Source organism: Sus scrofa, chromosome 11 (genome assembly GCF_054392235.1).
Source record: "Sus scrofa isolate SSC_HxYL_T2T_F1_AM1 chromosome 11, Sscrofa_HxYL_maternal_Yorkshire_Landrace_v2.0, whole genome shotgun sequence".
In the NCBI taxonomy this organism is placed as follows: domain Eukaryota; kingdom Metazoa; phylum Chordata; class Mammalia; order Artiodactyla; family Suidae; genus Sus; species Sus scrofa.
The window spans coordinates 52,281,483-52,293,690 of NC_139393.1; the positions used below are offsets into that span (position 1 = coordinate 52,281,483).

The 12,208-nt window shown below is 37.3% G+C and overlaps 1 protein-coding gene across 10 annotated transcripts in view; it reads left to right on the forward strand.

Annotated features, from left to right (window-relative positions):
- The window catches only part of PIBF1 (progesterone immunomodulatory binding factor 1), a 287,448-nt gene that overhangs the window by 199,155 nt on the left and 76,085 nt on the right, over window positions 1-12,208 (forward strand). For 8 of the 10 annotated variants that reach the window (XM_021065663.2, XM_084981936.1, XM_084981934.1 and 5 more), the window contains exons 15-16: window positions 1,712-1,842; window positions 11,762-11,846. In XM_021065663.2, the coding sequence (XP_020921322.1) occupies window positions 1,712-1,842; window positions 11,762-11,846 (216 nt within the window). Of the gene's footprint in view, window positions 1-1,711; window positions 1,843-11,761; window positions 12,180-12,208 lie in introns of all 10 variants that reach the window. The other 2 variants (XM_084981938.1, XM_084981939.1) reach the window with 2 other exon arrangements.

The window sequence follows — 12,208 nt, forward strand, 5'->3', positions numbered from 1 at the left end:
TCCAAAAATTAACTCAAAATGGATCAAAACCCTAAAATTTCAGAAATAAGGATATAACACTCATAGAAGAAAACATAAGAGAAAAATCTTCATGACATTAGGTTTGTCAATGGTTTCTTTAAAATGACACCAAAAATATGGGCAACAAAAGCAAAATGGGTAAGTTGGACCTCATAAAAATTAAAAACTTTTGTGACCAAAGGGCAGTGTTAAGAGAATGAAAACCCACAAAAAGGGGAAAATATTTGCAAATCATTTAGCAATTAAGGTTTTTAATATACAGAATGTACAAAGAAATCCTACAATTCAAAAGTAAAAAAACAGCCTAACTAAAATGAGGGAAAAAGAACTGAATAGACATTTCGCCAAAGAGAATATCCAAATGGCCCATAGGCACATAAAATAACTGTTGGTGAGGATGTGGAGAAATTGGAACCAGGTGCATCATTAATAGGAATGTAAAATGATGCAGCCACTATGAAAAACAGTTGGCAGTTCCTCAAAAAAGTTAAATATAGAATTACCATATGACCCAGCAGTTCCACTCCACTCCTAAGCAGATGCCCAAAGGAATTGAAAACAAGGACTCAAACAGATACTTACATAGCACAGCATTAGTCGCAATAGCCAAAAAGTGGAAACAACACAAGTACCCATCAGCAGACGAATGGATAAACAAAAAATTTTTTAAAATAAAATATGCTGTAGACATACAGTGGAATATTATTTAGCCATAAAAAGGATTGAAGTTCTGATACCTGGTACAACATGGATGAACCTTGAAAATATTGCATTAAGTGAATTAAATAGACACAAATTGACATATCATATGATTCCACTTACATGCAGTATCTAGGATAGGCAAATTCATAGAGACAGATCAAATAGAGGTTTCTGGGAACTGGGGGTAAGAGGATTGTTTTTACTACTTAATGTGTACAGTTTCTGTGTGAGTTGATGAAAATGTTCTGGAAATAAATACTAGTGATGGTTACATATCATGCGTGTACTAACGCCACTGAATAGTACACTGTCAAATGGATAAAATGGTAAGTTCTATGTTGTTTATATTTTTAAACGTAATTATTTAAATTTTTAATTATACATAGTGATTTAGGTCCATAAGTTATACATAGTGGTTTAGGTTCATAAATAAAGATGAAAGGAGGAGTTCCCTAGTGGTCTAGTGTTTAAGACTGAGCACTTCCACCTGGGTTCAGTCCCTAGTCTGGGAACTGAGATTCCCACATCAAGCTGCTGCACACCACAGCCAAAAAAAGAATTTTTTTAAAAGATGGAAAAGAGCATGAAAAGCACTAAATTATATTGTGTTATGTTATTTTGATTAGAAATAAGTTCAAATAAAAATTTTCATTTTTAGCTAATGGATATTGATTAAAAGAAGATAAATTTTATATTACATATCTTCTCATACCAACAAATGGTCAGAAAATTTAGGTGACCCATAACCAAAATTGGCAACAATATTTTAAAATTTTTCTTTCCTGTTTACAGTCTTTATTATTATTTTAAAGAATAGTTATGTTGACTCATAATTTTTAAAACCTTCGCATTAACACTGGAAGTGTTTTTCAGAGTAATTCATGTAGGGGAGAGCTGGTGGGCTGTGTCTATACTATGTAGAACATTTTGAACACTTTTAGTTTCTTGTAAAATTGTCCAGATTTTAATGAAATCTGTTTTTCTTTAGCTTGACAGGGCCAATTCTCTGTTAAACCAGACTCAACAACCTTACAGGTACCTCATTGAATCAGTGCGTCAGAGAGACTCTAAGATTGATTCCCTGAAGGAGTGTATTACGCAACTTGAGAAAGATGTCAGGTAAACCCTCTACAAATCTTTGATTTAAGTAAAGCTAATGTGTGCATAATACCACTATAGATGAATTCAGGTTGAAATTGTGAAGAAAAAATAAATAATGTAGCTGGTCTTAAATGTTTGAGGTTTTTTGGTGTTTTTGCTTTTTGCTTTTTAGGGCCACACCTGTGGCATATGGAAGTTCCCAGGCTAGGGGTCGAATCAGAACCGTAACTGCCTGCCTAGAGCACAGCCACAGCAAAGCCAGGTCTGAGCTGGGTCTGTGACCTACACCATAGCTCAGAGCCACACCGGATCCCTAACCCACTGAGGGAGGCAAGGGATCAAGCAGGCATCCTTCCTCATGGATACCAGTCGGATTCGTTTCCACTGTGCCACAACAGGAACTCTTTTTTTTTTTTTTTTTTTTTTTTTTTTTTTTTAGCTAAGCTGGTCTTAAATGTATTGAATATTCAGTTTCTCTTAGAAAAACTAAGTCATTATTAAAAATAAATGCATATTCCAAGGTAAAAAAAAAGACAAACGAACAACTAAGGTCACATTAAGGTGTTCACATTCCACCTTATACATTAGAAGTCTTTAGTCTGGGAATAGCAGTGCTACACTGATGACCTAAGCACTCCACCCACCCTCAGGCACACAGCAGCCATCCGGTCCTATCCTTGTTCCCTAGAATTCTTTGGTGGGATGGGCCACTTGTGGAGTCAGAATGACTTTTTAAACAGGTAAAATATATGCATTTACTGAAATTCATGTTGTCTTTGCCAAGGAATTTTTGAGCTCTTCTTCTTCTGACCCTTTACATGAAGTAAACCATGAATTGCCTCAGTGTAAATAAGTTCCATTTACTTCCTTATATTGACATTGTTCTCTTAGATGACACTTGATCCAGAAGACTTACTCCATGTAACAATCATTCAGATTCTTTACCTCTTCATCTGTATGATCATTTTCGTCTTTTTAAATTACAATGAAAGGATGATGCTATGGGAAGAAAAGTTTTAACTCGTGGATGCTGAGTTAGTTGGCCTAATTGTTATTAGATTTTAAGATTATTTAGAATAAATTATGAGATAAATTATTAGCCAAGTCATAAGTGTAAAAGCAAAGAATTAGATGGGAATGAAAATTGTTAAACTAAGGAATTGGAAAAGGTAGTTTTATTGGAAAATATAGTTATTAGAGAAGACAGTTCTTAAATTCAGGTTTCCTAAATATATAACCAAAAAAATAAAACTACTGGTAATTAACTCCAAAGTGTGAGTGTTCTTTCTGATGAATCAGAATAATTCTATTCCAGGGAATTCCCGTTGTGGCTCAGCGGTGACAAACTCGACTAGTATCCATGAGGACTTGGGTTCAATCCCTGGCCTTGCTCAGTGAGTTAAGGATCCTGCATTGCCATGAGCTGTGGTGTAGGTCACAGACTCAGCTCAGATCCCTTGTTGCTGTGGCTGTGACGTAGGCCAGCAGTGGCAGCTCCGATTCAGCCCCTAGTCTGGACACTACCATATGCCTCAGATGCAGCCCTACAAAAAAAAAAAAAAAAAAAAAGACAAGAAAAAGAAGAATTCTATTCTCGTTTATTCCCCACCAAATTAATTGATCCAGAATATTACTCCTAATCATAATTTTTGATGATATGATAAAATAATTTAAAATAATTTAATAAGTTCCCATCTTGGTTCAGTGGAAGTGAATCTGACTAGTATCCCTAAGGACACAGGTTCCATCCCTGGCCTCACTCAGTGGGTTAAGGATCCGGCATTGCCATGAGCTGTGGCATAGGTTGAAGATGTAGCTCAGATCTGGTGTTCCTGTGTCGGTGGCATAGGCCAGCAGCTGTAGCTCCGATTTGACCCCTAGCCTGGGAACCTCCATGTGCCACGGGTACGGCCCTAAAAAGACAAAAAATAAAATTTAAATAAAATAATTTAAAATCGCATTTAAGTTTTAAGTGTCAACACAAATAACAGTTTTATTTCTAGATTAATTTTAAAGTTAAAATTATATTTAGAATATTTATAATGAGCATTAAAACATTAATTCAATGAGTTATTTAAACAGTTCTAAATAGCTGTTAGGGGCAATGGAAATTATGTCTCATCATTCACTGGCACTTGGTTATCTTAGGGAAACAGAGGAAAGAACTCACAAGAGACCTTTTTTCCTTCCATATTTGATATATTTGAAATTTTGCATAGAGTTTTGTTTTACCTTTGTAATCTTTTTTTTTCTTTTTTTTTTTTTTGTCTTTTCTAAGGCCATACCCACAGCATACAGGCATTCCCAGGTTGGGGTCTATCAGAGCTGTAGCCGCCAGCTATGCCACAGCCACAGCAATGCAGGATCCGAGCTGCATCTGCGGCCTATACCACAGCTTGCAGCAACACTGGATCTTTACCCCACTGATCAAGGCCAGGGATCGAACCCACAACCTCATGCTTCCTAATCGGATTCTTTAACCACTGAGCCACGACAGGAACTCCTACCTTTGTAATCTTGGAACAGGGATGTATATATATAAAAGGCCTGTGGAAAAACTTACCTCTTTCACATTGATCTTCAAATAAACTTATGCAAATATTTATTTTACTAAGAATTAGGATAGTTGAAAATGTTTAATACAGAGAAAAATAATAGCCAGCTATAGGAGAAAATTATAACAATGAACAAATTCAGCCCTAGAGGAATGAGCAACTTGTTGTCTAAGAACACACAGTTTTGTGATTGGGCCAAAATTTGAATCCAGATCTGTCAGCTTTCTAATTCCATACTCTTAACCATTATGTTATACTGCCTCCCTATGTTCTAATCTGAATAAGGGATAATTTTTCATTAACTAATATAATTAAGGAAGAGAAGCAAAAAAAAAAATAGTGTAGAATAGTAGTTAAAAGTAGGACTTTAGGAATTCCTGTCCTGGTGCAGCAAAACGAATCCAACTAGGAACTGTGAGGTTGTGGGTTCCATCCTTAGCACCGCTCAGTGGGTTAAGGATCTGGTGTTGCCATGAGCTGTGATGTACGTCTCCGATGCAGTTCAGATCCCTCGTTGCTGTGGCTGTGGTGTAGGCCATCAGCTGTAGCTCCAATTTGATCCCTAGCCTGGGAACCTCCATATGCCGCAAGTGCGACCCTAAAAAGCACACACACACACACACTCGCACGCACACACACACACACAAAAGTAGGGCTTTAGGAGTTACCTAGTGGCTCAGTGGGTTAAGGATCTGGCATTGTCACTGCTGTGGCTTGGGTCAGTACCATGCACGGGTTTGAAACTTGGGCATGCTGTGGGAGCAGCCCAAAAAAAAAAAAATGTAGGGCTTTATTTAATGAGTTGATAATTGTTAAAGCAAGGTGACAGATACAATTGGGCCTATAATATTTTCTCTCTTAAAATATTTAATAATAAAGTTACTTTTTTTTCCTTTCTTGGCCACCTGCCAAGTGAATGGGGTAGGGATCAGATTCAAGTAGGGATCAGTTACAACCTATGCCCAGCTGCTGCAACACTGGATCCTTAATCCACTGTACCTGGCCAGGGATTGAGCCTGTGTCCCAGCACCGCAGGGACACTGCTGATTCCATTGCACCACAACAGAAATTCCAATAAAGTTACTTTTTAAAAACAGATTTTAAGCACTCCTGCTATGGCACATAGGGATTAGCGACCTCTTGGGAGCACTGGGACACAGGTTTGATCCCAACCTGGCAATATTGGGTTAAGGATCTGGCGCTGCAGCTCAGACCTGACCCCTGGCTCAGGAGCTCCATATGCCTCTGGGCAGCCAAAAATGAAAACAAAAAATAGGGGTTCCAGTCATGGTTCAGCAGTAACAAACCTGACTAGTATCCATGAGGACGCAAGTTCGATGCCTGGCCTCGCTCAGTGGATTAAGGATCCAGCGTTGCTGTGAGCTATGGTGATTCACTGAAGACGAGGCTTGGATCCCTCTTGCCATGGCTGTAGTGTAGGCCGGCAGCTGAGCTTGGATTCGACCCCTAGCCTGGGAACTTCCATATTGCCAAAGGTGTGGCCCTAAAAGACCAAAAAAAAAAAAAAAAAAAAAAAAAAAATTTAAACCAAAAAAAATTGGTCTTAAAAGGGAATACAGGAGTTCCTGTCATGACTCAGCGGTAATGAACCAGACTAGTATCCATGAAGATGTGGGTTCGATTCCTGGCCTCACTCAGTGGGTTAAGGATCTAGTGTTGCCGTGAGCTGTGGTGGAGGTCACAGACACGGCTCGGATCTGGCATTACTGTGGCTGTGGCGTAGGCTGGCAACTGCAGCTCCAGTTCGACCCCTAGCCTGGGAACTTCCATATGCCATGGGTATGGCCTTAAAAAGACAGATACATACATACATACATACATACATAAATGGGAATACATAGGTTCAAATCCAGATTAGTCCTTAGATTTGAATTGGAGAAAAACAGTTAAGCTCTCTAAAATTTCATTGTCCAATACAAATTTTTGTAATGATAAAAAAACATTCCAAATCTGCATTTTCCACTGTGGTAGCCACTAGCTTCAAGGTGGCTGTCGAGCCTTTGAGATATGGTGAGTGTTACTGAGGAACTAAATTTTTAATTTTATTTAAAATTTTCATTTTCATTGCCGCTTGTGTCTAGCTAATAGCTATGGTCTTGGACACTACAGCCAGTGTCCTCATCTGTGAAATGAGAGTGGCACCAACAGCACCTTGTTCATATGGTTATTCTGAAGATAAATGATATAATATATACAGCACTATTAAAAGCGCTACGCATTGTAAATGCTCTAATATTGTTTGCTATTATTAGTGTTTGTCTTACCTTTAACACATTTTGATGTTGAAAAATATCTTTGAAATGAGAAATAAATTTCTCAAAATATACTGAATTTTGACAAAAATTAGGACTACCTTAATAACAGCAACGGTAATCATAAGAACTATGCCAATTATAGAATTAACTACAAAAAAATTGTATGGTAAACATCTGGGACCTTTAAAACTGTGTTTCATAAATGTATTGCATACTATTTTAGTAGATTCTGAACTAATATTTCATAGGAATATTTCAAGTTTTGCTCTTCGTTGAAGCAACTACCTTCTAATGGGAAAAATTAAGGATCTTTCAGTATTTTAATGATGGCTTTTGAGATGCTGTAGATATGCACCCTGATGACATGAATGAAAGGATGTGGTGCCATAAAAAACAGCCCAGTCAATGATTCAGATACAGCAGGATAAATCACATTTCTACCTACCATCCCCCTGGGCTCTGAGCCAATGGCATTTCACAAAAAGGAGAATTATCCTGGGCTTTGGGCTTTGAATACATGTCAGCCTGGTTTCTTTTCTCATGGTAAATGTGTCTGTTAAAATAGAGGTACTAATGTGAGCACAAAAGGGTAGCTGTGAAAATTAAATGAAGTAACATGTATAGAAAGCTTCTGGCACACGGGAAACTCAGTAAATGTTACCGCCCTTCCTCTTGTCCTTCATTAATTTGAAATTTAAACATTGGATGACCCATCCAAAAAGATTACTAAGTGATTATGTTCCCTGAAAACGCCTATTGCTTTCACTGGATGTTGATTTTAACTATAAGGAGTATTTACATTAACTGATTAATTTGTAAATGTTTCTCTAGCATATACAATAAAATCTCTTTAAAGAACTGAATCATTTTATCGTTTTCCTACAAAATAAAACAGTACCCTTATATTTTACACCCAGAACTTGCAAATTTAGCTGCCTGTACAGTCTATTCAATGCCTAGAGAGGTTACGGTAAATATGCACTAAAATGAAATAGTTATAAACATGTTAAAAGCTAACATTTGAGAAATTACTATTAAGTATTTTAAATTCCCGTATGGTCAAAGTAGTACTCTGTTGTGAAAGTAGGACTTTTAACTCTCCTCCACCAATTCACAAGAGAGCCTGGGTTATATAGTTAGAGCTACAGTTCAGCCCTGAAAGAAGCATGGAAAGAGAATAACTAGAATAAATTTTCTTTCTCTGTTGTCACTCCTCCATTTATTGTTAACTAGTAGTTTAGGAAGAAAAGACAACTTAGGCTTATAAGGTTAAGCCAGAGTATATTGATCCAGGAAGTTAAGGAACAATATATCAGGAATATGTTTTCGTGTAGCAGGTGAAACAGAGCCATAAACATGCATTTCTGAGTAATAATTAACAGTGAATTGAACAATTATGAGTGTAATATACCATTCACGATAGATGTGCTTATAAGGAGATTTGTTTGGTAGTTGCCTTATGAGTCACGCATAGAAGCTTTGTATTTTTAAAGGTAAGTTTCCACTGTTATGAAATCCCTTATGGAGACTAAACTTCTATTGAGTAATTACTGTGTGTGCAAGAACACAGAGTATAATAAGCATCCCATTCAGTCTTAGAGACCCACATGTTGAAGGCAGTCTCCCTTGTGATTTAAGAGTATATTATAGAGAAGGCTAAGATTTGAAAATATATACCCTGGTATTGTCTGTGGAGCCGACATCTTGCCGATGGAGCAGAGTTGCTTCGTCATACAGTTTATCCGCTCACCTTTTATTCCATGGTATATGGTTATTTTTGTTATGTAACTATGGAATAGTAACTTCTAAAGAAATTCAACACTGCATAGAAAGCATTTCTAGAGAATTATTCAGTCAAAATTCTTTAATTGCATCAACATTCTGTTCCTACACTACACTTTACTTAATAGGCCTGTTGTTATTTGTGAGCCTGTGTGTGTGTGTGTGTGTGTGTTTGCACACATGCACTGATGTATGTACTGCATGTCAGTGGATGTTTACATTCTGTGTGTCTATGTGTGCATGTATATGAACTTGTATCTTACATGTATACGAACACATGGCTGTTCCTTGAAAGTTCATCTTAATTACAGGACATTTATTTTAATTCTGAAAAAATTTCAGAGTTACATAAACACTTATCTTTACCGTGCTTTGGGGGACTCAAGCAGAACATGGCACTCAAGCAAGACATTTCCTTTTTTCTTACTCTTTTTTTTTTTCTTTTTGCCATCGCACAGCATATGGAGTTCCCAGGCCCAGGACTGAATGTGAGCTGGAGCTGCGACCCACGCCACAACTGCAGCAACACCAGGTCCTTAACCCACTGGGCCAGGCCAGGGATGGAAGCCGCATCCCTGCCCTTGCAGAGACACTCAGAGATCGCATTGCGCCACAGCAGGAAACTCATCCTTGGCTCAGTAGGATCTCTGATGCCTAACTCCAAAAGTCAATTTGTTTTTCTGCTGAGCTTCTTACCTGTATTGACATTTAATTACTGTTTTCCTCAGATGACTCTTTTCCATCTAAATTAGTAACACAATAGAGCATTTATATAGTTTTTTATATAGCATTTATATAAAAATGCTATTATATTATATTATATATTATATATTAATTATATATTATATACTATATATTAATTATATTATATAACACAATAGAGCATTTATATAGCATTTAAAGTTTTATGTCTTCAGTGCTTTATTGAATCATTCATTAGATAATTCTCAAATCCCTTTGACATACCGGAGTATCGTTTTCCACTTATACCGATGGGAAAACTGAGGTTCATTGGGGTGGTGTGTTGTGCTTTACACCATGAAGTTGAGTCAGTGGCACAGTTGGAAATAGAAGTCAGAATTACATCTAATTAATCTCTCTTCTCAGAGGATAAACGATGATGCTTCCTTGGGAATGTTCTCAATTATTAGGAAGGAGGAGAATGTGAATTTTTTCCTCTTAGTCCTTAGAATAACCACTTCTTCCAGAATACCTACTCATGTCCCTTGATATGAAGTTTTAAAATTTTTTTCTTGTTCCTGTCATGGCACAGTGGAAACGAATCCAACTAGGAACCATGAGGATACAGGTTCCATCCCTGGCCTCGCTCAGTGGGTTAAGGAAGCAGCGTTGCCATGAGCTGTGGTATAGGTCACAGAGGCGGCTTGGGTCTGGCATAGCTGTGGCTGTGATATAGGCCAGCAGCTGTAGCTCCAATTAGACACCTAACCTGGGAACTTCCATATGTGGCCCTGAAAGAAAAAAAGCAAAACAAACAAATAAATAAATAACTTGTCCCTAATATTTTAAAAATTGGTGGCATTCCATGTTCTTAAAGTTTAACTTAACATACCTTACCTATTCAGCAAAACAGTTCTCATTAGTTTTACCCTCACAGGTTTTGTTTTGACATTTAAGGAATTATGTTGCTTCAGTTCATGGGCACTTCTTAATCTTTTTTGTAGTGCTGGCTGAGTAAACTCATCCCAGTGGCTTTCAAAGAACATTTTATTTAATGGCTATAATTTATTTTTTTCCTTTTCAGGGCCACACCTGCAGCATATGGAAGTTCCCAAGCTAGGGGTCTAATCAGAGATGCAGCTGCCAGCCTACATCACAGACACAGCTATGCCAGATCCAAGCCTCATCTGCGACCTACACCACAGCTCACGGCAACACCAAATCCTTAACCCACTGAGCACGAACCCACATTCTCATGGATACTAGTTGGGTTCATAACCCACTGAGACACGTTGGGAACTCCTCTAATTTTTATATGTTGAATAATAAAACTCCAGACAGTATAAGACAGGCCCCACATATTTGTCTTTTAAAATATTAGTATGTCCTTACAATTAGGCTTCTCATTCTTTCTTATCAGAAAATAAGTCATATCAAAGAGAAATTCACAATGCACTTAGAGACTGAACACTGAACTAAGAATTTGGAGACAAAAATTGTTTGTAATAGATTAACTATCTAATTCATTTATCTATCTCAGTTATATATCTGATAATTTAATATGTGATAAATTATAAAATACTGCTTTCGGTTTTAAGGATGTTTTAATTTGACTTCCAGTGTCTTGAATTTTAACGTGGTGCCCATATGTACTTTCTTTTTACCTTTTATGTATAAGCCCCACTTTGTCTTTTACATTTCAGGAGCAACTAGTCATCTTTAAAACACTAATTTTATGTCCCTACTGGGCAGAAAAGCATTCTCAGAAACCATCTCAGTTGCATTGTCAAATGGTTGTTAAAAGAAAAAGTATTCTTGGAGTTCTCACAGTGGCTCAGGGGGTTAAGAATCTGATTGCAGCAGCTTGGGTCACTGCAGAGGTGCAGGTTCTGTCTCCAGCTTGGATTCAGCCTCGACCCAGAAACTTCCATGTGCTGTGAGTGCGGCCATAAATTTTTTTTTTTTTTTTTTTTTTTTTTTTTTTGTCTTTTTGTCTTTTTGTCTATTTAGGGCTGCACCTGCAGCATGTGGAGGTTCCCAGGCTAGGGGTTCCACTGGAGCTACTGGTGCTGGCCTACACCACAGCCACAGCAACACCAGATCCGAGCTGCAACTGTGACCTACACCACAGATCACAGCAATGCCGGATCCTTAACCCACTGAGCCATGACGGGAACTCCAGCCATAACATTTTAAAAAAACAAAGAAAGAAAAAGTATTCTTATAAAAAAGCTAGACCATTAATTAAATCAAATGTTGCAGTCACTGATCAGATATCTTTATGAAATATAAATTTAATTTCTCTTTAATTCAAACCATTAGATTTGTTTTTAGTCTTACTATTTATTATTTGATTAAATTTATGCTAATAGGAATTTTTTTTTTTTTTTTTTTTTTTTTTTTTTGTCTTTTTAGGGCCATACCCACAGCATGTAGAAGTTCCCAGGCTAGGGGTCATATTGGAGCCATGTCTGTGCAGTTCACAGCAACGCCAGATCCTTAATCCACTGAGCAAGGCCAGGGATCACACCCACATCCTCATGGATACTAGTTAGGTTAGGTACCACTAAGCCATAATGGGAACTCCAAATTTAGCTAATGTGACAATTTTTTAAAAGTTGGTGTGTGTTTTTTTTCTCACAGCAATTTAAATAAAGAGAAGTCCGCTTTACAACAGATGAAGAATCAGATGGCCTTAGATTTGGAACAACTTCTAAATCATCGTGAGGTACTTTTTCCATTTTGTCATGATTTTTACCACTTTAGGAATTTTTAAAATCATGTTGGGCTAAGATTATTGGATTCTAGTTGTCTGTGTTCATTAATGACTTCTCACGTGAGCAACTCACTGTAATTGAGCCATTTATATTCAATTTATGATGCATTTTATTCTATGTGAAATAATTTATACTTTTTCCTGGAATACCCCTTCTTCTTGGCCTCTAACTGCCCTACTCATATCTCTGTCATTGTATTTCCATATTATTCAATAATTACCTGTTTTGGGAGTTCCCGTTGTAGCACAGCAGAAACAATCCAACTAGGAGGCATGAGGTTTCGGGTTCGATCCCCGGCCTCATTCAGTGGGTT